This window comes from Mirounga leonina, unplaced genomic scaffold, assembly GCF_011800145.1.
Source record: "Mirounga leonina isolate KUSES-001 unplaced genomic scaffold, KU_Mleo_1.0 Mir_125, whole genome shotgun sequence".
In the NCBI taxonomy this organism is placed as follows: Eukaryota; Metazoa; Chordata; class Mammalia; order Carnivora; family Phocidae; genus Mirounga; species Mirounga leonina.
In genome coordinates this window covers 41,532,808-41,559,015 of record NW_023270305.1, presented here as the reverse complement: position 1 = coordinate 41,559,015, position 26,208 = coordinate 41,532,808, and the positions used below count along the sequence as shown (strand labels likewise).

The 26,208-nt window shown below is 46.8% G+C and overlaps 1 protein-coding gene across 1 annotated transcript; it reads left to right on the top strand.

The window, feature by feature from the left end:
- Nucleotides 1-1,102: 1,102 nt before the first annotated feature.
- On the top strand, nt 1,103-25,398 carry ACTG2 (actin gamma 2, smooth muscle). The gene is made up of 9 exons (XM_035001288.1): nt 1,103-1,173; nt 10,378-10,539; nt 11,569-11,697; nt 17,306-17,416; nt 17,666-17,750; nt 19,419-19,580; nt 20,334-20,525; nt 22,425-22,606; nt 25,179-25,398. The coding sequence occupies exons 2-9, from the start codon at nt 10,414-10,416 to the stop codon at nt 25,320-25,322; spliced, it is 1,131 nt and encodes a 376-aa protein (XP_034857179.1). The 5' UTR covers nt 1,103-1,173; nt 10,378-10,413; the 3' UTR covers nt 25,323-25,398.
- The last annotated feature ends 810 nt before the right edge of the window (nt 25,399-26,208 follow it).

Here is a 26,208-nt window from a genome sequence, read left to right as displayed (position 1 = left end):
TGCAGAGCTGAGGGGCACAAGAGTGGAAACCCTCGGAGGGGAGGGCCACCAGGAAGGGAGCCCAGCTGGTTGCGGAGCATGAGGGAGAGGGAGGGGTTTAGACTGACTTGGAGTTTCTAGCCTCAAGGGCCAAAGGGAAAGACTCTGAGGTAGGGAACCAAGGAGGCACAGTAGTGTTGAGGGGAGGGGACAAAGGTTCAGGTTTGGAAGGTCATCTGGGTGGGGATGTCCAAAAGGCACTTGGTAATTTCAGTCTGGATTAGGCATCAGGTGTGAGGACTGTGGGAATGTGGAGCTGAGAGTACTCGCCACAGAGCTGGTGGCTGATAGTGTGGGGAATGACACAGTAGCCCAGGGAGAGTACACGAATTATGAAAAGAAGAGCAAGAACCACAGGACTGTGGAACATTCTACAAGCTGTGAGTCTTGTTAGGCGTGTTAAGGCAGCTCCCTTGGTCTGTAGTTCCCCAAAATTAGGAACTGGCAGAGGGAATCCAGTAAGGAAAGGAAAATGGCAGGGGACAGTGAAGTTCCAGAGGTGGCTTAAGGTGTCCAGGTTGGACTCGGCCCAGCATTTAGAAGCTTGTGTGAGTGGGGCACATGGGATTTCCTTCCCAGCTATAGATGGCAGTTTCCCTTCAGCTTTTAGCTGTCCTGGGCTGGTACCAGACCAGGCACAATGGCATCCACTTTGGGGCACAGCGTGGTTGTCCCAGGCCGACCCCAGGGTGGGGGAGCTGCAGGCAGCAGGGCCTGAGGAGGGAGGTGTGGAGGGAGGAGGCCCACTGCCATTCTTGGTATGGTTCTCTCTCCAGGAGCAGAGCTGCATCTGGCCTCTCTCTGGGCAGCTTATAAGGCCTGGTGTGAGTTTTGTTGATGCAAGTGCAGCAAAAAAGGAACAAATCCGCCAGCACCAGGGCTGTTGCCCCTGGAGTCCTTTTGCATACATTTTTCAAATGATAATTCACTCTACCCAGCCCCCTTCCCCACCCCCCACGGCCGATTTATTGAAAAAACCACCTTATATGGTAATATTGTTAACACACCGTCAGCTGGCCTTTTTAGGGACTCTGTTTAAAGAAGATCCGCCTCTGGGGTTTTATATTGCTCTGGTATTTGTGCCAAAGACACAGCAGCCCTCAGTCCCTGGGAGAAGGACTTCTCGTACAGTCGGTGAGTACTGCACCACTTCTGACAGCCCTTCCTTTCCGGGCCGCCTGGCCCCCTGGGTGCGGGAGGCGCCTCCAGATTGGCCTGGCTTCCGTGACGCTGGCCCAGACCACGCGTGAAGGCATCGGTGGGCAGTGGTGCCTGCAAGCACGCTGCTGCCTTCCGGGAAAAGGCACTTCTGGCCACGGGGTATCCTGGCCAGCCCTTTGCTCGGGGGGGCGGGCGGGATAGAACACCTGTGGCCTCCCTCACCCAGCTCACCAGGGCCGGTGCTCATGTCCCTTGTCATGACTCCGAATGTCTGGGAGGCTGTTTTAGGGGAGCAGATGCTTTGCGGGGAAAACAGCTTCTTCGCGGGGTTTTTGAATCAAAGCCAACAATGGTCTCAGTGTCTGTGAGATGTCTGTGTTGGGAGTAGGAGCGTCTTTTCTTCAGTCCCCTTGTGGGTCTCCCCATCCTCGGCTCCATGCTCAGCTGAGATGGAGAATTTTTTCAATCCCTGAAGGCTCCAGGGTCACTGGGGGATGCGGAAAGTCAGGGCTGGAGCAGGGGCAAGTGTCTTGTGGCATCCAGCAGTTTTAGCTCTGGCAGGAACGAATGAACGAATCTGAGAGCCATCCAATTCATTCTGAAGACACTGAAGCCTAGAGAAGTTAAGTGTTGCCCAAAAGGCTCACAGGCAACTGTGAGACCGCCAGCCAATGCCCTCGTCCACCCTTCCCATCCCCCAACACACACACACACACACACACACAATTAAGAGGGAAATGAGACCAAGGGGCTGTTTCCACTCTTGTGACCAGAGTCTGCTAACATCTGTTTATGGCTGAGGCAGCTTAGTGCAGTGGTGCAGGCCTTGGAGGCAGACTGCCCAGCTGCCAGAGTTGCTGAGTGACCTCAGTTTTCTCACTTGGGAGTACTCATAATAACATCTACTCGGCAGTGCTGTTGTGGGGATTAAATGAGATGATACATTTACAGGGTGCTCAGCTCAACACTGTCAGGGCCCCGGCCCTGAGTGCTCAAACTTTAAGAATCACCTGAAGGACTTGTTAAAACATAGATTGTCCTACCTTCCAACCCAGATTCTGATTCAGTAGGCTGGAGTGGGGCCAGATAATTTATATTCCCAATAAGTTCCCAGGTGATGCTGAGGCTGCAGGTCTGGGACCACACTTTGTACATGGAGGCTCTAAGCACTTGCTTTTACTATTTGAACAAGTTTAAACTTTGTGGCTAGCCCTTAGGGCCGAAAAGAGACGGAGCTTCCTCTGGTGGAGAGGAAAGGGCACTGGAGAAATTGCAATGAGCAGTGGACAGGTCCGGGACAGGTCTGGGACACCAAATAGGCAGTATGACATCATGACTTGAGGCTAGAGTTCTTTGCTCCTTCCCTTTGTTCATTCCACCAACATTTATTGAGTACTTACTATGTGCCAGGCACTGTTCCTACTCCTTAGGGACAGCGAAGGGGCTTCTGCCCTTACTGGGGAAGATGAACAAACACACAAAGCCCAGGAGGAGCCCTCACCTAGTCCAGGAGTTATCAGGGAAGGCTTCCTGGAGGAAGGGGTACCTGAGCTGGGTCCTGAAGTAGAACTAGTCTCGGTGTCAGGGAAGCATGGTTTTTGGACTGTTTCAGTGTCTCAATTGAATTTAGATTTCAAGGCAGAAAGCATGGAGAACTAAGATCAGAGGGGCAGGCAGGGCGGGATTATGAGGGCTTCATACACTAAAGGATTAAGCAATGGGGGACCACAGGAGGGTGACCGCGAGAGACCTGCCCTTCGAAAGGACTACTCTCTGGCAGCTGTGAGGAGAGTGGACTGGAACCGGACGAGAGCGCTCCCGCGGTGCGCAGGGGGCCTGAGCGGCGGGCCAGGGGTGGCACCGAGGTAGAAATAAGAGAGCCTGACGATTGGTTGGGAGGGAGGTGGGAGGAGTCGGGTGTTGGGCGTGGCCTCCGGGGTGGGCGGTGCGATTCCAGGTGGAGGCTTGTGATGAGGGAGAAGTGCCGGAGGTGGAGTGGAGGTGCCACCGGGTCTGCGGTGCAGATGCCCCGCAGGCAGTTGGTTCTGAGGGTCTGGAGCTCAAGAGAGGGGGTCCGGACTGGAGCGGAGCCGGGAGAGCGAGTGAGAGGCCCAGGTAAAAGACAACAGGCCCAGATTCCTGAGGATCAGAAATACTACTAAACAGAAGTCATTTTTAATTTAATTAATTGTATATCAACCAAGTCAAGACAACATGACGTTGATTAGAGATGCTGCTAGAATTTTTCCACCGAAGGGGTGTTTTTCGTTAAATAATTTTCTCTATGCCAAGCTTTCTAATTGTGTGAATATCTGTGTGTATGCGGATTATTATAGGCGGCTGCTTAATGTCATTTGAACCCCTCACTCCAAAATATTTCTCCAACTATTGCTTGAAGTCTCACCATCTGAGAGGCCTTCCTTTTAGGGCTTAAACTTTGCCCTGAAATGAAAATGTCTTTGGAAGCTGGCATAAATTCAATCATCCCTTCAAAAAGCATTGATTTGTGAAGTGGGTGGGTCAGCTCCTTCCAATATGACAGACTTCATCCTGGGAACAAGTTCTGATGGAGAAGGGTAAGAGAGATCATAAGAACTATTATTTTTGCAGACCTGTACAGCAGGGGTTGGCAATTTTTTTCTGAGGAGGGCCAGATAGTAAATATTTTAGGCTTTGTAAGTCTAAAGGTTTCTGTGGCCACTACTCGAGGCTGCCATCATAGAAATAGCAGCCATAGACAGTATGTACATGAACAGGTGTGGCTGTGTTCCAATAAAACTTTATTTATAGGCACTGAAATTTGAATTTCCTGTAGTTTTCTTCGGTCATAGAATATTATTCTTTGGCTTTTTTTGCAACCATTGAAAAATGTCAAGGGGCGCCTGGCTGGCTCAGTCAGTAGAGCACACGACTCTTGATCTCGGGATCCTGCGTTTGAGCCCCATATTGGGGATGGAGTTTACTTAAAAAAAATAATAAAAATTTAAGAAAAAAGAAAAATATCAAAATCATTCTTAGCTGGTGGGGCGTACAAAAACCAGCATTAGTTTGCCGGCCCCGATTTATAATTTATAGAGCATTTCCATTTCATTTCCATTACTTCATTTGCTCCATCATCCCAGGAGATAGATGTTACCCTTTCCATTTTCCACTTGAGGAAACTGAAGTCCAGAGGGGCAGACGGGGGACTGGGCCATGGGAAGGGGGTACCCTGAGAGAGGAGAAGGGCAAAGAAAGGGGAGCTGGAGGGAACTCTGAAGTCAAATCTTGTCTCCTTCAGAGTGACAGGTTGGGGAGCTAACATCTCTGCCCTCATATTTGCCTGAGGGTGGCCAGGGAGATGAGCAAGTGAACAAATTCCTTGCACTCATTATGTCTTTGGGTTTTGGCCACTTTGAGGGGCGGAGGTAGAGCTGTGTTTGTAACTCTGTGAAGTCTTCTGTGAAGACCAGATGTAGTACGTGCTGAAAGAGCCAGAACAATTTGATTGAATTTCTCAGAGCAGAAAGTGGTTGTGACCCCAGGAAACCACAGTGACTTTGGCTCTGGTTCAGCTGACACGCTCGAGCCTAGCCACAGATTACCAGCAAGCAGCTGAGGAAAGTCTAGAATTTCTCCTGGTGGAGACATTCCAGGAGAGCCTGGCTCCACAGTAGAAGTCTCCTTCCCAGCCAGCGTGGGGACCCATGGAGGCCCCACTCCGGGCCAGCAGCCCCACCCCTGCCTTCACCTCTGTCACTTCTCATTTAGTTCTGACTCCAAAAAAGCAGATTTAAATCCACCTAAAGAACAGCATTGTTGACTTGACAGCTTCAAGTTGCTTTGTGGCTTGTCTCAGCCGCTGCTCTGCTTGGGAAACAAAGTCCGACCCTCTCTTTCTGTGTGGGGGGAGCTCAGGGGGAGACAAAAGGGTTCATTGAAAAGCCAGGCAGGCTTGAACTATAAATCACACCAGAGAGAGATGCTGAGGGGACCCTCGAGGGAGACAGTCCCAGAGGTGCAGCTTTGCCTCTTGGCTACCTTCGAGCTTTTGAGGTTGTTTTCCCCTCACTGTGGACCACCTGCTAGAACAGGGAAGCACAACAGTCTGCTGAGCAGCTTGTGAAGAGAAAGAAAACTGCCCCCGTGTGATTCTAAATCAGGTCCGTGTGAGCGAGCTGTCATGAGACTGGACTGTGGGGACTCAGGGATCCCAGGGGCAGAGCAGACCAGGTCGGGAGGGGGCCACTCAAGTGGTGGGATTGTCACGCAGCATTTACTGAGCACCTACTATGTGCTAGACACCAAGTTAGGTTTGGGGGCTATAAACATAAATCACAGACTATCCACACAAAACACAGATTTAGTCCTGGCATAGGAGGGGTGCAGGGGCTCAGAGAGAGAAATGAACACAGACCCTTTTGTTTAGGGCTTTTGCTGCCAACAGCTCTAGAGAGACAGAGAGGCAGAGGCAAAAACACCAAACATGGAATAGTTAGGACAGATTCACTAAGGTGGTGAGGAAGGTGTAAGCTTCAGGCTTTGGAACCTGTCCTGGTTGATGCCGGCCCTGATTTAGAACCTTTTCCAAGTTCTTCCACTTCTCTGAGACTGGGTTTCCAAATCTGCAAAATAGAAGTAAATATATCTTCCCTTGGGTTTTTTTTTTGTGTGTGTGTGTGTGAGAACTAAATAGATAATCTATGTGAAGAGCCCTACATTTTTCAAATTTAAAAATCATTTTTCCAAAAATGGAGACATGGGATATTCTGCTATGTTTCACCTAGCAATGCACCTTGCACCTTTTCTGTTGCATTAAATATTCTGCTCTCTCCATTGTATGAGGGCCTCTGGCAGTTAGTTTACCAACCAATTTATTATGCAACAGCTTCTTCTGTTTCTGATTTTGGTTATTTTAAGCTGTGATAAACTAGCTCTTAGCCTAATCTCTGTACTTGCCCGTGAGTATTCACCAAGGATGAAGAGGGTCCTGAAAGTGCCTTTGTGGAGTCAAAAGACATGTACATTTTTAAGACTTTTGATAAGTTTTCTCGAGTTCCCCCTCTGAAAAGTAGTACAGTTTGACACTCATGAATGCAAACCCACCTCCGCACACCTTTGCCAGCAAGGGTGGCCCCAAGCACCGGACACAGTAGTCCAGCCAGAGGTGAGGTTGGCTTTTATGCTGGTCAGCAGAGTACTGCTAATCGTCCACAAGCCCGCAGGTCCTGCTCACAGAGGCTGAACAAGAGCTCTCACAGTTTGCTCATTTAGACTCACATACAGAACCTTGTATTTACCCTCTTCAATTTAATATTATTTGATTTGGTTCATTGTCTCTGTTTCTTGAGATCTTCTTGGGTTTTGATTCTTCCATGCAACATATTTAATATTACATTCTCTTCCGGCTCTGGAAATTTATGGGTATGTGCTCCATATTCTCATCCAACATATTTATAAAAATGTGTGACAAAGGACCAAAAGTGGAGCCCTGAGGCCTATCACTGCCTCCAGGTTGATGATGACCCATTAATTGACACCTTTCAGTGACAGTAACTCAGGCAGCTGTAAATGTGCCTAACTGATTGATTGTTCAGCGCACATGGCTTTGTCAACATGGATATCACAGGAGACCTTGTCCAATGCCATGATCAAGTTAAGCTCAATGCCTCCTACCGTCTCCTGCATTCCCAGCCCACAGCGGGAAGGAAAGGGGAGGCTGTCACTCTGCCAACATTTGTTCTTGGTAAACCCTTACTGATTATAAGAAATCACTGCTTCTTTAATAATGCTTTCTTTAACAGTGCCTTCTGGAAACCTGCCTAACTTGCATATCAAGAGTATCTGAGGTTTTAGAAATCTGCTTTCTTTCCCTTTTTGAACATTGGAACAAATTTGCACATCTTCAATCTTCTGATATCCCTTCATCTTCCACTCTTCTAACATGGTAGGAAGTTAGGGATCTTCTCTGCCATCCAGAAACTGCTCAGACCAGAAACAATATTGTTTTAAGCAGCTAGGTAAAGGTGTTTTCTTTCAGTCTCTACATGGTCACAGACTTTGATTTCCCCTTACCAATGTTTGCTCTGTTTTTGTTCTTCTGCAAGTCGTTCTCCTCGAGATCCATTGATTCACTCATTCATTTTGATGACAAAGGTGTTTTTTTTTTTTTTAAGATTTTATTCATTTATTTGACAGAGAGAGACACAGCAAGAGAGGAAACACAAGCAGGGGGAACGGGAGAGGGAGAAGCAGGCTTTCCGCCGAGCAGGGAGCCCGATGCGGGGCTCGATCCCAGGACCCTCAGGTCATGACCTGAGCCAAAGGCAGACGTTTAACGACTGAGCCATCCAGGCGCCCCATTGATGACAAAGGTTTAAGAGCCCACTCTGTGCCAGACATTGTGTTGGGCACACTGAGGAATCGCTGGGGAACAGGACAGACCCAGCTCCAGCTTTTGCAGAGCTGCAAACGAGCTGGGATATGCAGAGTTGATCATGGCTTGTGCAAGTCCAAGGTGCTGGGGGCAAAGAAGAGGGGCCGCTGACAGACCGGTGGGCCAGAGGGGCCCCATGAAAATACAGTGTCCAGGGCGCCTGGGTGGCTCAGTTGGTTAAGCGACTGCCTTCGGCTCAGGTCATGATCCCGGGGTCCCGGGATCGAGTCCCGCATCGGGCTCCCTGCTCTGCGGGGAGCCTGCTTCTCCCTCTCCCACTCCCCCTGCTTGTGTTCCCTCTCTCACTGTGTCTCTCTCTGTCAAATAAATAAATAAAATCTTTAAAAAAAAAAAAAAGAAAATACAGTGTCCATGCAGAGGCCGGGCAGGTGATAGGGGTTAGAGCAGCAAGCAGGTGGGGGGAGGGTGCTCCAGACCCTGCGTCTAAAAGTCCAGCAGGGAGAGAAGAGGACACAGTTCAGAGAATGGAAAGAAAAGTCCACATAGGCAGAGTAAGAAAGTAAAGAGGGGGCAAGGAGGAAGGTGAGCCTGGAGACTCAGGCTGGGCCACACCCTGGGGGGCCGTGTGGTCTGAGTCAGAGAGCTGGGACTTGGATCCACGGCCATGGGGAGTCCTGGGGGGAACAGGGACAGGCAGAGATGGATTCAGGAAGTCGCAGCGGCCTCTTCCTAGTGTACACTCTGCTTTGAACATAACAGGGAGAGCTCCCTTTGAGCCTTAAAGTTGTGTTACGAAGATTCGCTCAGCCTCGACTTGGCCTTTCTGACCTTGTATTCACAGGCCTGTGGCTGTCTCCTCTCCGCTCTGTCCACCTTCAGCGTGAGGCCACGGAGGGGCCAGGGTCACAGGTCTCTGTAGCACTTATCTCCTTCCCACCTGTGGTCAAATATTCTGAATGAAGCTTCCACATGCCTTCCTCCTCGGCAGCCACCTTCCCCTTCCTCTGGACTGCTGAAAATTGGCCTCCCTGAGTCCTCGGCCAGCGCCTTCCCCATTTCCACCCTGCCCCCCCACCCCCACCCCCGGGCTCCCCAGGCTAGGAGGCTTCTGTTTTCTCCGTGGGGAGAGGATTCTTGCCTCCTTCCTCTCAGCCTGCCCTTCCTCCCCGAGGTGCTTCTGCCCTTAGGATTGAACATTTCACCTGTAACTACTGCATCATTTGTCCCTTAATGACATGTTATATTGTTTATTTTTATTATAAACTATACATGAATACAGTGTCTCTTGGAAAAAAATGAAAACATCACAGCTATAAAACCCAGCACCTCCTCTCCCATGCCCCTGCCTCCTCCAGAGGTAATCAAGGGTGATCAGTGGGAGACTTGGCTTTTCAGAACTTTTTGCTATGAGTTCATGTCCACAAAAAGAAAATGATGAAAAATACACAATATTGTTTTGTACTTTAAAAAGAATTCAACGTAGGGGCGCCTGGGTGGCTCAGTCGGTTAAGCGTCTGCCTTCGGCTCAGGTCATGATCCCAGGATCCTGGGATCCCACATTGGGCTCCTTGCTTGGCGGGGAACCTGCTTCTCCCTCTGCCTCTCCCCACTTTTTTTTGTGTACTCTCTCTGTCAAATAAATGAATACAATCTTTAAAAAACTAAAAAGAACTCACATAAATTGTTTTATGTTATGCATTCTACTCTGCAACTTGTTTTGGTCACTCAGTAGAATGGTTTAGAAACCTATCCACCTTAATCCCTGTAGATCTGCCTGGCTCTTCTCTTGACTTCAGTGCAGAATCCCATAATTTGGAATAGTTCCAAGGTTTAAGTTTGTGTGTTTCTTGAGTCAGAGTGCCAGTTTCCCCCACCTTTGCCAACACCTATTGAATCTTAACAGTATGATGGGTGAAAATGGACTTATTTCACTTGTACTTCCCTGATAACTAGTGAGGCTGAGCATCTTTACATAGAGTTGTGGGGTATTTCTATTTCCTTTTCTGTCAATTAGCTGTTCATACCCCTTGTTTTTCTTTGGGCTGTTTCTTTCTTATTGATTTGTAAGTGTTCATTTATTTTGTAAATAACCCTTTGCTATATATACTGCAAATTTTTCAACTCCTTTCCTAAATTTCATGTCTAGAGATTCTTTCCGTTGGATTAAAGCTTCATAGTCATTTCAGGCCCCTAAGAGACGGGTGAATTCATTTGCTAAGGGCTGCCATAACAAAGTACCATAGAGTGGGTGGCTTAAACAACACACATTTGTATTTTCACAGTTCTGGGGGTTAGAAGTCCGAGTTCAAGGTGCTGGCAGGGTTGGATTCCTCTGAGGCCTCTCTCCTTGGCCTGCAGATGGCTGCCCTCTTGCTGTGTCTTCACATGGTCTCCCTCTGTGCATGTCTGTGTCCTTATTTCCTCATCCCATAAAGATAGCCATCCTATTAGATTAGTCGTATTGAACACCAGTCATGTTAGATTAATGACTTCATTTTACCTTAAGTACCTCTCTAAAGACCCTATCGCCAAATACAGTCACACTCTGACATACTGGGGGTTAAGACGTCAACATATGCATGTGGGGAACGGGGTGGGGAGGACACAATTCAGCTCATGACAACAGGGTAGAGGGAAGAAGTCCACCTGCCAGGGAGTGGGAGTCCAGGTCCATGCCTGTCCCTCACGGAACTGGGCCCTGGCCGGAGGTAGACAGGACTCAAGCTCCCAAACCAAGAATCCTGTCTCCAACATGATTTTGACAAGTGGCTGACTACTTCTCTTCTCCCCCTGCTCCGCAGGTGCTCCAGCCCCTGGTTCACTTGGCCACACTCACCATGTGTGAAGAGGAGACCACTGCACTCGTTTGTGACAATGGCTCTGGCCTGTGCAAGGCTGGCTTCGCGGGAGATGATGCGCCCCGGGCCGTCTTCCCCTCTATCGTGGGCCGCCCTCGCCACCAGGTGTGAGCTCATCTGGACCCAAGGCTTTGAGCCACTAGGAGAAAGCGCCGCGTAGTGGACACTGGACTGAGCTCTGTGTGTGTGCACGTGTGTGTGTGTGTGAGTTGTATGAGTGTGTGTGTTGGGGGTGGGGACTCTCTTCTGATCAACTAACAGAGCAAGACCTTTCAAAGAGCAATATCCAGGACCAAACCCAACACACTCCAGGCATGCAGGGATGGTTTAAGTCCATGAGATTGCTAGGTTTGGAAGAAACTTTTTTTTTTTAAGATTTTATTTATTTATTTGAGATAGAGAAAGAGAGAAGCAAGAGCAGGAGAGCAGAGAAGGAGAAGCAGTCTCCTTGCTGAGCACGGAGCCTGATGTGAGGCTCGATCCCAGGACCCTGGGATCATGACCTGAGCTGAAGGCAGATGCTCAACCAACTGAGCCACCCAGGCATCCCTGGAAGAAACTTTTTAAAATACATGCAAGTAAACAAGACCCTTGCCTTTAAGAAATGTATACTCTGTGAACTAACCTGAGATCACAGTCTAGCATAGAGACAAAAGACTTCACCATGGGGAGTGCAAAGGAGGGAGAGATTAAGTCTGAGTGGAGGGACCTGGGAAGAAGAGGCTTTGTAGAAAAGGGATACCTGGGGATGAGGATCTCCACATATGGGGGGGGGAGAGCAAGAGCCAAGATTTGGAGATGTTATGCGAGCAGAGGGTATTTGAGGAGGACAAGTACAAGTCCTGTGTGTGTGAAGTAAGGAAGAAGTGAATGGAAGGCCCCACTCTCTTAGAAAATGATGTCATCTTAGGAGAGAGAAGAGAGCTGAGCCCACAGGAAAGTTTCCACCTTCTCTCCCCGCTGCCTTCACAGTCATGGGTGTCTGCCTCACCCTTGTCTCTTTCTGTCCTGTCTCCAGGGAAGACGGATATCTGTCCTATCTGTATCCTTCTTCAGAGACCCTCTAATTCCTGGATCCCCCTAAGTGGAGCCCTCAGCCAACTCACTTCTCCTTCCTTGTCTTTTGCTTTGCAGGGTGTCATGGTGGGAATGGGCCAGAAAGACAGCTACGTTGGGGATGAGGCTCAGAGCAAACGAGGGATCCTAACTCTCAAGTACCCCATTGAGCACGGCATCATCACCAACTGGGACGACATGGAAAAGGTATTGGTGGACCCCCCTTTTAGTATAATAATGCATCGTCATGACCCTCATCTTCCCCAGGCCTCTGCCCTGTCAACTGCCTCTAAAATGTGTCTCACGTCCTTCTTTCCTTCCTGTCCATCCGCATGGCTACTCTCCATGGGGCTGCCAACAGCTCTCATTGGACGGTTGCAATGGCGTCCTGATTTCCTTGTCTCCTGCCTCACCATCCAGTGAATTCTCTATGCTGCCACAAAGCTTGTCTTTCTAGAAACAGATCGTGTCACTCACCCCCCTGGGAATCTTCTGTAGCTCCTCATTAGCTGGCAGTAGGTCCCTAACTCCCTGTCTGGCATCGGAGGGCCTGTCCCACCCAATGCCCAGCTTCATCCTCACAAGCAGCTCCCGCCGGAGAAGGGCTTGAGGCCACGGCTGCCTCTACAGTGCAAACAGCTTCTCTCCTTTCACTTCCCCTGCAGGACCTCAGGTAGGCACATCGATGCCAGGTTGTTATGCTGATTCTCTAATGAAAATTCTAAGTAGGACTCTCTAGGGGTTTCTAGAAGCTTGTGTGTGTGCAAGAAAATGCAGGGGGGGGCAATTTTTAAATGGTAGCTGGTGATCAACAAAATGATGTGTGTGCTAATAAAGCCCTCCTGATAGTCTTTTGCTAAATTCTGCTGACATTTGTGTGAGAGTCCTTGTTTCTGCAAGGAGTGCCTTTTGAAGGATAATAGAGTGCTTATCGAACAGACCGCAACCAGAAATAAAGAATGTTGCTGTGAAATCTGTAATGCACCCTGCTTTTCTCTAAATCCCAGACTCAGTCACTCTGGGTGTGAGATAGACAGAATACCGTAGCTTTCGCTTCGCATCATGGAGTGGCTAAGAGCACAGATCCCCGAGTCAGGGGCACGGAGATCTGCGAGTGAGTCCTTTCTTCTGAGCCGTTTGTGCAGATAAAAATACTTTTTTCATTAGGTTGCTTTGGAAATTGAATTTGGTACTCAGTATCATCCCAAGGCATGCCACATACTTCATGCTCAATAAATAGCATATATTATTCATATAGATCTAACAGTATCTAATTCAAAAACAGACAAAATATTTTAGTATATATTTTAGCACAGTAGTAACAATGTATGAACTCTTTATTTTTTAAAATATATTTTATTTATTTTAAAGATTTTATTTATTTATTTGAGAGAGAGAGAGAAAGCATGAACTTTCACCGCTCTGCTGTGGGGGGGGAGGGGCAAAGGGAGAAACAGACCACCCCCTCCCCCCCCCACAGCAGAGCGGGGAGCTGGACGTGGGACTTGATCCCAGGACCCTGGGATTATGACTAGAGCTGAAGGCAGACGCCTAATGGACTGAGCCACCCAGGTGCCCCATGTGTGGACTCTTTAAAGAAATTCCTAAAAATATATTATGTGCCTATGGCACCTGGGTGGCTCAGGTGGTTAAGCATCTGACTCTTCATCTCCACTCAGGTCAGGATCTCAGGTCATGATCTCAGGATCATGAGATCGAGCCCCTCCTGGGGCTCCACGCTGGGTGTGGAGCCTGCTTAAGATTCTCTCTCTCCCTCTGCCCCTTCCCCCACCTCAAGTGCTCAAATGTGTGTGCATTCTCTCTCTCTCTCTAAATATATATATATGTATCTGTATATATATATACACATACACATATATATATTTATGTATACTATGTGCTTTAAAGAAAACCACTATAGGGGAAAGCTGTCAAATCTTCTCAAAATAATTTTTAGGCTCATTGCCATTCCAGTAAAAAAACTCACAATTTTTAAAATTGTATATATTTAAGGTGTGACCTGATGACCTGATATACGTTTATATGTGTAAGAGTCACCACATTCAAGTTCATTAATGTATCTATCAGCTCACATAGTTACTTTTTTTCTTGTACTGAGAACACTTAAGATTTACCCTCTTAGCAAATTTCAAATACACCATGCTATACATTAAGTCGTCAGAATATATTCATCCTGCATAGCTGAGACTTTGTATCCCTTGACCAATATCTCACTATCTCCCCTCCCCCCAGGTCTTGGTAAATACCATCCTATTTTCTGCTTCTGTGAATTCAAATTTTAAAAAAATCACAATTTTTAATTCTGCAAAATAATCATAAGGTATGTCTGGAGAAATAAGGCAAAATTTATGAGAACAAAATGAGTGAAAAAAACTATGAGAGGAGACTTGCCATACCCACATATTAAAATATAGTTATAAAAATTAAAACAGGTTGGGGGCGCCTGGATAGCTCAGTCGTTGCGCGTCTGCCTTCGGCTCAGGTCATGATCTCAGGGTCCTGGGATCGAGCCCCGCATTGGGCTCTCTGCTTGGTGGGAAGCCTGCTTCTCCTTCTCCCACTCCCCCTGCTTGTGTTCCCTCTCTCGCTGTGTCCCTCTGTGTCAAATAAATAAATAAAAATCTTAAAAAAAAAATTAAAACAGTTTGGTATCAGCACAAAAGTAAGGAGGAAATACATGATAAATGAAACTTGAACACCAACGGGAGAAAAGGATTATTCAGGGAATTATTCCAGGACAACTGATGAGTTATTTTAGGGATAGGGAGTCTTCATTGCCTTTACCTCATACCATTTCACCAAACACATATCAGTTGAATATAAAAGTTAAATATAAAAATTCAAATGGTAAAAAAAAATACAATATAGTAAGCATGAGCATTCATCAAATTTCTGGTGAAAGAAGTCTTAAAGGAAAAGATAACAAATGTGATTTCTTAAAAATCATGACTTCCAGTATGTGAAAAAAAATAACCAAATTCAAAAGACAAACAACAAATTGCAAAAAAATTCATGAGTGAAATGAAGGTTAACATAAACAGGTAGTGTAAATTGATCATTAAAAATACAAAGTCTTCACCAGACAAATAAACAAAGGATATGATCAGATAATTTGCCAAATGGAAATTATAAAAAGTTGCAAATCTGAAAAAACTTAAACTCATTTGAAAGAAATGTAAATTTTCAAAGGGAAACAACGTTTCCCTATCAAATTATTTCATATATTAAAAGCAAGAGCCCTGAATGCAGGTACGGGTAAAACAGGCTTTCTTATTCCGGAGTAAAGAGTAATTTAACCTCTTTGTCGGTGATAGAAATCAGAAAGTCTTCCAATCGCCATGCTCTTTAGCCTAGTAATTCCACTTTAAAAATTATTTTCTTCGGAAACGTCCTGAATAGAAAAAAGAAAATGTAATATGCACAAAGATAACTATGACAGGATTATTTATAAACAAAAATCGAAGATACTGTTGATAGTAATATGAGTAAATACATGATGGTATATGATGAAATGTGTAGCATTAAAAATAAATGTTCAATTTATTAAACATAAATATTTACTATGGAGAAGGAATTTTTTTAAAGATTTTATTTGAGAGAGAGAGAGTGAGCGAGAGAGCACAAGTGGAGGGATGGGGAGAGGGAGAAGGAGACTCCCTGCTGAGCAGGGAGCCTGACCCAGTACTCAATCCCAGGACCCTGGGGTCATGCTCTGAGCTGAAGGCAGATGCTTAACCAACTGAGCCACCCAGGCGCCCTGGAAAAGGAAATCTTTATGTTACACTAACTGAAAAGTGGCAGGAAACAAAATTGAATGTAAAAGTATAAAAATAGCATAATAAATAAATACAAGCATATGAAATAATAAATGGTGATAGAAATAAATTTGAAAATACTTAAAGGTGAAAGGTTAGTAAGAAGAAAAAGCCAAAATGTTAACTATTTATTACTAGGTGATGGAAATGTGGGAGATTTTTACTCCTTTTAAAAATATTTTTCGGGGCACCTGGGTGGCTCAGTTGGTTAAGCGACTGCCTTCGGCTCAGGTCATGATCCTGGAGTCCCTGGATCAAGTCCCGCATCGGGCTCCCGGCTCAGCAGGAAGCCTGCTTCTCCCTCTCCCACTCCCCCTGCTTGTGTTCCCTTTCTTGCTGTCTCTCTCTCTGTCAAATAAATAAATAAAATCTTTAAAATATATATATATATTTTTTTCTAATTTAAAATTATCAACACCTTTCACTTTTAAAGCTCTAAAAAGTGAAATGAAGTGTAGTGCAGGTATTTGGGCCCAACGCCTAAGATTCTGGTTCACGGGTCCGGGATACAGCCTGGGGGCCTGCACCTATGACAGTCATCCCAGGTGATTCTGGTACAAAGCATCTGGGGCCCACATTTGAAGAAGTTCTGCCATCACTCAATTAGGATTAATTGCCATTCACATCTCCTGTGAAACTTTCACAGACAGGACCTCTGCTTGCGCCATTTTCTCTGCCTCCGATGCCCTTCTCAGCTGCTGGAGACCCTCCTTTGCCTACAGAGCCCACTCCAACCCCCCAGATAATGAACTGCCTCTTCTTTTACTCAAAATGTGAATGTGTCTTTGTATGTTGTCTTCTTGGGTGTTTTTCTCCCCTCCGGACTTTGAAACCAAGAGCAAGGGGCCATATCTGATTCATACCTGCCCTCATCACAGCTGGCACCATCCTCGCCCAAAGCCAGGAGCCCAGAAATATATGGGTATAACGGAGGCAGATGATCCTATGCCCCACCTCTGAGGAAATCAGAGCCCTATGTCCCTGCCACTTTGCTGAATCCCTCTGAAATACAGACTCCTGTTGGGTCATCTTGGATCACTGGACACAGTGGGAAGAAATTACTTCCTCTAAAGCAGTGATTCTCAACAGGAGCAATTTGGCCTCCTGAGGGGGGAAGAGTTGGTGATGTCTGGAGACATTTTTGCTTGTCATTGCTGGAGAGGTGCTACTGGTATCTAGTGGGTGGAGGCCAGGAACGCCAAACATCCTAGAATGCACAGGGCAGCCCCCCACATCGCAGAATTATCCAACTTCAAAGTGTCAAAGTGCTGAGGTTGGGAAACCCTGCCCTAAAGCACTGGTCTGGCCAGTAATGAACAGCAACAGTTCAAGCATACCTGTCCAGTTCCCAACAGGAGACAGTATACCCTCAGTGGGTGTTTTGAAATTAAGAAAGGACTACTTAGAGAGGTGTGAGCAGAGTTATGGAACCAGAAAGGGAAGTTGAGGCACCCAAGTACTAGGGACAGCCTGAAGGATGGGGGTGAGGGAACGTCACTACAGCTGGAAGAGGGGCCATCCAATAGGAGCAGGGCTCACGGAGGGCCACACCATTGCTTGGAGAATTGCTTGACCTCTCTCCCTCTTCCCACCCTCCAGCCTCTTGCTGGTGACTTCCATCAGCCAAACATAGCCAGAAGCCAGGAAGCAATGAAATACTGAGAGATACAATTGGCCTGGCCCCCCAGGGCAGAAAGTGGGGAGAGACAGAAGAAGGGAAAAGACGGGGAAGTTCAAATAGAAGTAATCAATATGCTAAGTATATCGGCCCCAGGTCTGAGTCCTGTCTGGGGCCCTGTTGAAAAGGAACATAATCTCTAAAGGTCAAGCAGAAATTCCCAGCACTCCGCTCCGGAGGAGGTCTCTTCTCTAGAACCCAGCCTGTGCTGTGGACATTGTGTCATGCTCCCCCATCATGAGCATGCCAATTGGAATTTTCTAGGAATCTCCTTGGCTCATTTGACTTTTGTCTCAACCAGATCTGGCACCACTCATTCTACAATGAGCTGCGGGTAGCACCTGAGGAACACCCCACCCTGCTGACAGAGGCCCCCCTAAATCCCAAGGCTAACAGGGAGAAGATGACCCAGGTAAGAGACCAGGAGCTCTTAAACATGGGTACAAGAATGCAGCATGGATCCCTTCTCTCTTTCATGCATCAGTACAACAACAATTTTTGAGGACATGCTATGTATGTAGTCTATGCCAGGCCCTGTGGGAGGTGGGAGCGGGGTAAAAAGGCACAGCCCTTGCCCTTAATAAGGTCACAAACCATCCTGGGGGCCAAGAGGTGCTGTGATTTCTGCCATATCATCCTTTATCCTGCATTGTCCTTTCAGATCATGTTTGAGACCTTCAACGTCCCTGCCATGTACGTCGCCATTCAAGCTGTGCTCTCTCTCTATGCTTCTGGCCGCACAACAGGTGAGCAGCCTGTAATCTGATCCCTTCCTGACTCTGGGGGGCAGAAGGGAAAGCTGGACTCCTGCAGAGGTTCCCGCTTAGGAGAATCAAAGGGACGGCCAAAGTCCACAGAAAACCCTGCATAGGGGTAACAGAAGGGAAGCCCATGTGGAATGCATTCAGGTCTACCCGGTAGAGCTGGCAAGAATTGATATGAGCAAAGCATGACTGGTACATCCAGCAGTATATATATATAAGCTCAGTCCCCAAGCTTACACACACTTTCCAACAATACTGGGATGTTTCTGCTCATGAACCTGTGATGGTGGCTATATATGTGCCCTTGGTATGGAAAGGTGCTCAGGGAAACAGAGGGAACTTCAAGATAAAGCAATTTCTAATGGGGACTTGACAGCTTCCATGAACATAGTTTAACATTCATTCATTCAAGTATTCATTATTCATTCATTCATCAGATATTTTTCCATTACTCCCTACCATGTGCCAAAGACTGCACAGGCCATGGGCACACACTGACAAGCAAGACAACCCTACCATCAGAGAGCTAATAGTCTAGTGGGCAGGGGCAAACACAAAAGGTAATTTCACTGCTGGTGACAAGGACAGTGATGGGGAATGTATGATGGTTCTATAATTTACTTATTTGTTTTACCATTTCTCTACTGCTGGACTTTATGGTTGTCTCCAGTTTTTTACTTTTTTTTTTTTTTAAGATTTTATTTGAGAGAGAGAATGAGAGAGAGAGAGAGAGAGAGCACATGAGAGGGGGGAGGGTCAGAGGGAGAAGCAGACTCCCTGCCGAGCAGGGAGCCCGATGCGGGACCCGATCCAGGGACTCCAGGATCATGACCTGAGCCGAAGGCAGTCGCTTAACCAACTGAGCCACCCAGGTGCCCCAGTTTTTTACTTTTTATTATAAAATATGCTGTGATCAGCATCCTTGTACAAGTATAAGCTACTGGTCCCTGGATATTTATTTTGCATCTGGCCTTTACTGAGCCATGTCTCAGTTGATTCTCTTGGGTCTTCTAAGTATACAGCCTCATCATCTGCAAACAATGACAATTCTATTTCTTTTGATAATACCTCTTTTTCTATTTTCTGTCATATTGCATTGGCTAGAACATCTAGGACAATATTAAATATTACAACAATAATATTATACTGTTTCTCCATCAATTATGATATGGCTGTTGGATTGAAAGAGATTTATTATCATGTTGAAAAGCTCATTTCCCTCCATGGTTTAAGTTTCATCAGTAGAGAATGTTAATTTTTTTTTCAAATTGGCTGGTTTTTATAGTCCCTTCCAGATCTAACATTCTCCATGCATGTGCATATGTGTTAGTTTAATGCCAGAAGGATATGCAAATTATCCAGCCTCCCTTAAAGAATGGGCAACTGAGATGCACATTGACAAATACGCAGTACTGTGAAAGTGTTTTAAGGAGTACAAGAAGGGAAGATGTTTTACTTGCCTTCCAGAAGGCTACAGTCTCATTTGGGAGAATAAATGATGTACACAAAAAATATTAGTGATGATCCTTAAGGTGGGTGAATTTTCTCAGCTGCTAGAGAAAAATATGGTAGTTGAAGACCATTTAGCAACTGGTCCCAGAAAGATGAAAGACAAGAAGTTTTCATAGGTCCTATCCCCTCTCTCCATAGGCATCGTGCTGGATTCAGGGGATGGCGTCACCCACAATGTCCCCATCTATGAGGGCTATGCACTGCCCCATGCCATCATGCGCCTTGACCTGGCTGGCCGTGACCTCACTGACTACCTCATGAAGATCCTCACAGAGAGAGGCTATTCCTTTGTGACCACAGGTATCCAGCCCCTTTCCTGATTCTGACTTCAGCTCAAACCAAATCTGCTAGGACCAGATGTTCTCTGATGAAAAGTCTGTGGCCCCCTGTCCTCAAACTCTCTTGAGATAGATGGGGAGGATTTTGGGCTGGGGGCTGGGCCTTAGGATAGTCAAGGCTGCCTTACTTATGGAGGAAGTTTCCCAACTGAGATGCTCTCGGGATGGGGACAAGACCTCCTTAAGTGCCCTTTCACAGCATTCCCTCCTTCCCCAGGGACCTGCTATCTCTGTCCATGTCTGCACCAGGATCCAAGTTGGTTTTTATAGGGTTAAATGGTAGTAAAAATCTGATGATGCATTTTGTAACCGAAGGGCATTTATGGTTTGTCTGAGGACACATGGAATAAATAAGGTCTGAATTTCTAAGGAGAAGTTGTCATGCCTCAGTGCCCACCCCAGGCAAGGGATTTTAGGCAGGGGCTTTCCTAGATTCTGTAAGATCACAACAAATCCTCCATCTATACCGGAAATGTGTCCTGTAAGGCCCTCAGGAAGGCCTGTAGCTTTGTCAGGGCAGAGACAGCAAGGAGAAAAACCCATGCAAAGTTTTGCCTGGGAATCAAGATTTTGAACTTGCACTTTAGGAAGAGGAATGAAAAATTAACATTTGTCCTAAAAATGAACCCAGAGTAGAAGAGGTTTTCATGGAGATAAAAATAGGACAAACTAACAGAACAGAGTATCTACTTTCTGTCATTTCTACTCTTTCTAGCTGAGCGAGAAATCGTGCGAGACATCAAGGAGAAGCTGTGCTATGTGGCCCTGGACTTTGAGAACGAGATGGCCACGGCAGCCTCCTCTTCCTCCCTGGAGAAGAGTTATGAGCTGCCAGATGGGCAGGTCATCACCATTGGCAACGAGCGCTTCCGCTGCCCCGAGACCCTCTTCCAGCCTTCCTTCATTGGTGAGGTGCTGCCTACTGTCCCTGCTAATTGGGAGGGGAGGGGAGAGGTATGGAGGGAGAAACACCAGGAGTCATGCACACTTTGTTTATAATTTATACACAGCCCATATTTTTCCAGGAAGGGCCAAAAACACATCAACAATACAACCAGATAAAATCTATTTATTTTTAAGATTTTATTTTCTTAAGTAAGTTCTATACCCAGCATGGGGCTTGAACTCACAACCCCAAGATCAAGTGTCACATGGTCTACTGACTGAGCCAGACAGGCACCCCCGCTAAAATCTAATTTAAAATAAAAGGATAGGGAAATCAAAATAAAAGAAAAGCAGAATAGGGAATATAACATAAACTAAGAATAAGGTTAATACACAAAACACTTCTTGGATCACTCAACATTTAGGTCACTGGGGCCAAAACCCACAGCGGTAAGCAGGATGGGTATGGGGTCAGACCTGGCCTCAGGTCCTGATTCTTCCCCTTTAAAGCCTGTCACTTTGGACGTGTTGTCTTCTTCAAACCTCAGTTTTCTCATCTATAAAGTGGAAATGATGATTGGTGCCAACTAGATAGGGTTGCAACAAAGATTAAATAAGAGAAGATTTAGTACAAGGACAATTGCTTTCTTGAGGAGTGTATAGGTATAGTTGGGCCTGCAAACAAATGTTAATAGACAGTGTAGTAGTTCATAGCAGCTGTGCAAAGTGATATAAGCCTAAGAAATCAGGAAAGGCTTCTTAGGGAAGGCCAACATTTGAACAGAATCTTGAAGAATGAGTATCATTTGAGGGTATCTGGGGACGGAAGGAGTGCAGGATAGGGAATGGCATACGAGGCAGATGGAAGGGTCCATGTAAAGACATGGAGGTGTGAAAGGTCGTGGTCAACCTGGGACACGATGGCAGAAATGTGGTGGGTGTGTGTGTGTGTTTGCACACAGGGGAAACTGGAGAGAGTGGCTGGACCACACCAAGAGCATAGTGGTTAATCGTATCAGCAATGAGATCCCTGAAAGTTTTTAGGCAGTAGTGTAGCAAGGTCAGGTTTGTATTTTAGGAAGGTTCCTCTAACCTCAGTGTGAAATTATGTCACATGGAGGAAAGACTAGAGGTGGGGGAGGCCAGGAAGGTGGGCATGAGCTGGTTTGGCATGCAGGCCTTTCACTGTGGAAGGCCCTGGGGCCAGGCTAAGGTAGCTAGATGTAACCTGTAGATAAGTGGGGGGGGGGGGGGGGGCTGTCAATAGATGACGTGGTGGGTAGATCCATGCAATAGAATATTTTTTTACAATAAAAGAGATTAACACACCGACACACGGTCTAACATTAATGGACCTTGAAAACATTAGGTGAAATGTGAACATTAACATACCATTAAGTGAAAGGCACCAGACACAAAAGGCTACATATTGTAGGATTCCATTTATATGAAATGTCCAAAACAGGCCAATCTATAGAGATAGAAAATAAATTAGTGATCACCTAGGGCTGGGGAAGGGGGGAAGGGGAAGTTCGCAGTGTCTGCTAATGGGTACAGAGTTTCTTTTTGGGGTGTTACAAATGTTCTAAAATTAGATTTTGGCAATGGTTGCACAATCCATGAAACTACTAAAAATTACTGGACTTTAAAAGGATGAATATTATGATATATGAATTATAACTCAATAAAGCTTGGAAAAAGATGACTCATTGAAAGTGTTCCCTTAGAAATATACCCTCGCTGATCAGTGTGAAAGATCAATCAGAACAGGAGGAACCAAAAGCCAGTTAGAGGTCTGATCCTATAATCCGTTTGGGAGGTGATTAAGGGTCTGAACTAAGACAGAAGGATCACTTGAGGAGCTGGAGGTGTGGGTGTTTATGAATTAACAGGTGTTGATTGATACTATGACCTGCACTAGGCATGGAGTCCGCCGGGATTCATGAAACCACCTACAATTCCATCATGAAGTGTGACATCGACATCCGCAAGGACTTATATGCCAACAATGTCCTCTCGGGGGGCACTACCATGTACCCTGGCATTGCTGACAGGATGCAGAAGGAGATCACAGCCCTGGCCCCCAGCACCATGAAGATCAAGGTGGGTTCTGCCCCAGTTCCCTCCATTCTGTTCTTTGGACAAACACTTGCCTACCTGGGAAATGCTCCAAGTCAGTCTGCCGGGCCCGTAGATTGGTGGTCTCCTGGTCTAGGACAGATTTCATCTCGGGGGATTATGTTCCTTGGGAACTGATGAGCTGGAGACATGTTTAGCATGAGATCTCAAATGTAATCATATGATGTCCTATGAGAAGGTGGTGAAAGAATTTGGGATGAAGAGAATATCGAGGGGGTTGAGGATACAATCAGGAGGAGGGAAATAGAGGGGAAGAAAAGAAGGAAGCAACACTACAGCATCTTTAGACTTTAAAATGGATATGGGTGTTACCTCAGAGGAGGATGAAAGTTACAGAGAGAAAGTTTGGCATGGGGCAGGCTGCTGGTTCAAACTCACAGGGGTATCACTTGATTCCTGGACAGCCTGTGATCTGTTGTCTGCTCTTGGCTCACGTCCTCCCCACGCAGCTGCTCACCAAGGCAGCTCACCTCACAAGCCTCGTCAGAATGGAGGCCCACTTGTCTTCCGCCTCTCTCCAGCCTCTGGTCACCAAGCAACCATACGGAGCTTTTATTTATTTATTTATTTTAAGATTTTATTCATTCATTTGACAGAGAGAGAGAGCACAAGCAGGGGAATGGCAGGCAGAGGGAGAAGCAGGCTCCACTGAGCAGGGAGCCCAACGTGGGGCTCGATCCCAGGACCCTGGGACCATGACCCGAGCCAAAGGCACAGGCCCAACCGACTGAGCCCCACAGGCACCCCATACAGAGCTTTTTAGGGCTTCTAGGAATTTTGCTGCTAGCAGGTTTAGAAAAGGAGTTGGGAATCGAATAGAGATAACAAATAGGTTGAAAGTTACAAAGTCTCACCATAAAGTTGGTCTCTGGGAGTTGGCTTCATCTGAGGGAGTGCATATTATAAGAAACTTTTTCACAAAGGAAGGCTGCCCCGGGCCTTCCCCCTGCCTAGCAGATGGTGCTCAGCAAAGGCAAGCAGAGCAGGTTACCAGGAAACAGGTGGGAGCCTGCGGGCCCTTCTCACCCAGATCCACTGGAGCAGCATGGCAGGGCATGGCGCCAGGCCCGAGGCAGGGGCTTTTTACCAGGACCATTGACCACATCTTGCCTCACCCCCAGATTCTGGCTCACCACATCAGGGGGGCCCCCATCACCTATACTGATAAACAAACCCCAGCGTTTTGATGCATATCCCGATTTGTGAGCCACTGCCCTGAGTTTAACAACGTGTGCCCGTCTTTAAGGAGTTTAGAATCTAATCAGTGCACGTGCTCACTGAGAGGGCAACGTAAATAAGACATGAGGAGGGGAAAGGGCACTTGAGGCAGGGGAAGTAGAGCAAGCAAAGGTGCCCCAGTGGGTATGTGTGTGCATACGAACAGCCCAGCCAAACGGGACAGCCGGATTTGTGTAGAAGAACTGGGGAGATAAGACAGGTGTCGAAGATATGGAAGAAGAGCGGTGACGTGGGGTGGCATTGAGACGGGGGACCCCAGCCCAGGGAAGCCCAGACTCTTCTCACAACCAGAGCTGTACAGCAATAACATGGCTGGGCTGGTCCTTGAGGTATCAGTCCAAAGAGTGACCGAGTGCCTTTGTCTGACTGAATAAAAAGATAACTTCTCAAGACACTTCTTCTTGTGCAAGTCCATGATCTCCACAATTTAGGAAAGATGTAGAGAGGGTCTAAGGAGACAAAAACAATCAATTCAGTGTCTGGTTTATTCTGGCCCTGAATCCTTAGACCCTTTAGTAGCTGTCCCTCTGGATCCACTTGTAGGTGGAGTTCAAAGTTGTTTGACAGGACAACCAACTTCTAGAGGCTAAGCTCAGGACTCGTCAGCTACCAGTGGCTATTGACAGATGAAGCTCCACACAGGGTCTGAGTGCGCTGGCTGACTCGGGATTGGAAGAAGCCCAGCCTCAGCTGTGCCTGCATCCAAACTCCAGGCAAGAACAGAGCGGCACTTTCCCTATAGATGTTTGTATTGGTCATCTATTGCTGAGGAACAAGCAACTATGAAATCTCAGGGACATAATAAGTATTTTGTGCGTGTGCGTCTGCAGGTCAGTGGGAGTCAGCTGATCTAAGTCAGGCCTGGCTCAGCAGCTCTGCGGGTCTAGCCAGCTCAGGTCGGGTCTGTAGCTTTCATGCTGGGGCCCAGGCTGAAGGGCCAGCAGCTTTTCTAGGGAAGCCCTTCTCATCAGGATGGCAGAGGCTTAGCTGCAGGCCTGAGGCACATATCAAGCTCCTGTTTGTGTCACGTCTGCTAACGTCACATCAGTCAAAGCAAATACAGGGCCCAGCCCAAAGTCACAGGGCGAAACAGTGCATCCTTCCCATGGGGGGAGGACGAGGGCGAGAGTAAAGATTTGAGCAACAATCTAATCTAACACAAGGTTTACCCTGTTTGTTTCTGACCTGGAGGCTGTCCTTATCTGGGGCAGCCCGGCACTGTGATGAGATGATCTCCTGGACCACCTCCCTATTCCCTTGGGTGCTAATTATGATTCACCACATTTATTCTTTGCAGATTATTGCTCCCCCAGAGCGGAAGTACTCGGTCTGGATTGGAGGCTCCATCCTGGCTTCTCTCTCCACCTTTCAGCAGATGTGGATCAGCAAGCCTGAGTATGATGAGGCAGGGCCCTCCATTGTCCACAGGAAGTGCTTCTAAAGTCAGAACAGATTCTCTGGGGATCCCCTAGAGACCGCTCTTACCAATCATGAAACATTAAAACCTGCAAGCCTTACTTCTCTGCGTGGGGCTTTTTTTCCGCCCTGGGCTTTTAAACAGTGCTAAGGGCTTTTCACACCTTATTTCTCATCCACACAATGATCCTGTGAGATGCACATATTCCCACATTACACAAGAGGAAATTGAGGCTCAGAGAAGTTAAGAGCGTGCTGAAGAGCACAGAACCAAGATTAAAAACCAAGTGTGTCTGACTCTAAAGCCAGTACTCCTACTGTACTACCCTGTTTCCCTTTCCTTGAACGTGAGTAAGAATGAGGGCTACATGGCGTTTGGCGGGGGTGGTAGGTTAAGAAACAAGGGCTTTAAGAGATCTAAGTCCTTGTACTCAAGGGCAATGCACAGAGAACATGACCGGAAAGAGAAACACAAGGTTTATAGGCTGTGACATATGAGTGGCTCAAACGCAATGTTTGAATTTGGGTGGTGGAAGGTCACAGGAGGCTCAAGATCTCTATGAGGGCTTTTGTTATTGAGGATTAGGCTGTATCTTTCCCCAAAACTAACCAAGAAAGGAGCAGAACCCTAGGAAGAATTTTTTTTTCTTTCCCTCCTCTCCTCCTCCTTCCTCTTCTTCTTCTTCTCCCTTCTCCCCCTTTTGTTCTTGCTCTTCCTCTTCCCCTTCCTCTTCTTCTTCTCCTCCTCCATCCTCTCCTCCTCCTCCTCCTTCTTCTTTTCCTTCTCTTCCTCCTGCTTCTTCTTTTTTAAAAAAAGATTTTATTTATATATTTGACAGAGAGAGGCACAGTGAGAGAGGGAACACAAGTAGGGGGAGTGGGAGAGGGAGAAGCAGGTTTCCCACCGAGCA

Bases quoted from the DNA above. Each gene is read 5' to 3' on its own strand.
- ACTG2 (XM_035001288.1), top strand. From the start codon at position 10,414: ATGTGTGAAGAGGAGACCACTGCACTCGTTTGTGACAATGGCTCTGGC. The intron at 10,540-11,568 runs GTGTGAGCTCAT...TTTGCTTTGCAG, and splicing joins TGGGCCGCCCTCGCCACCAG to GGTGTCATGGTGGGAATGGG. The intron at 22,607-25,178 runs GTGGGTTCTGCC...TATTCTTTGCAG, and splicing joins CCAGCACCATGAAGATCAAG to ATTATTGCTCCCCCAGAGCG.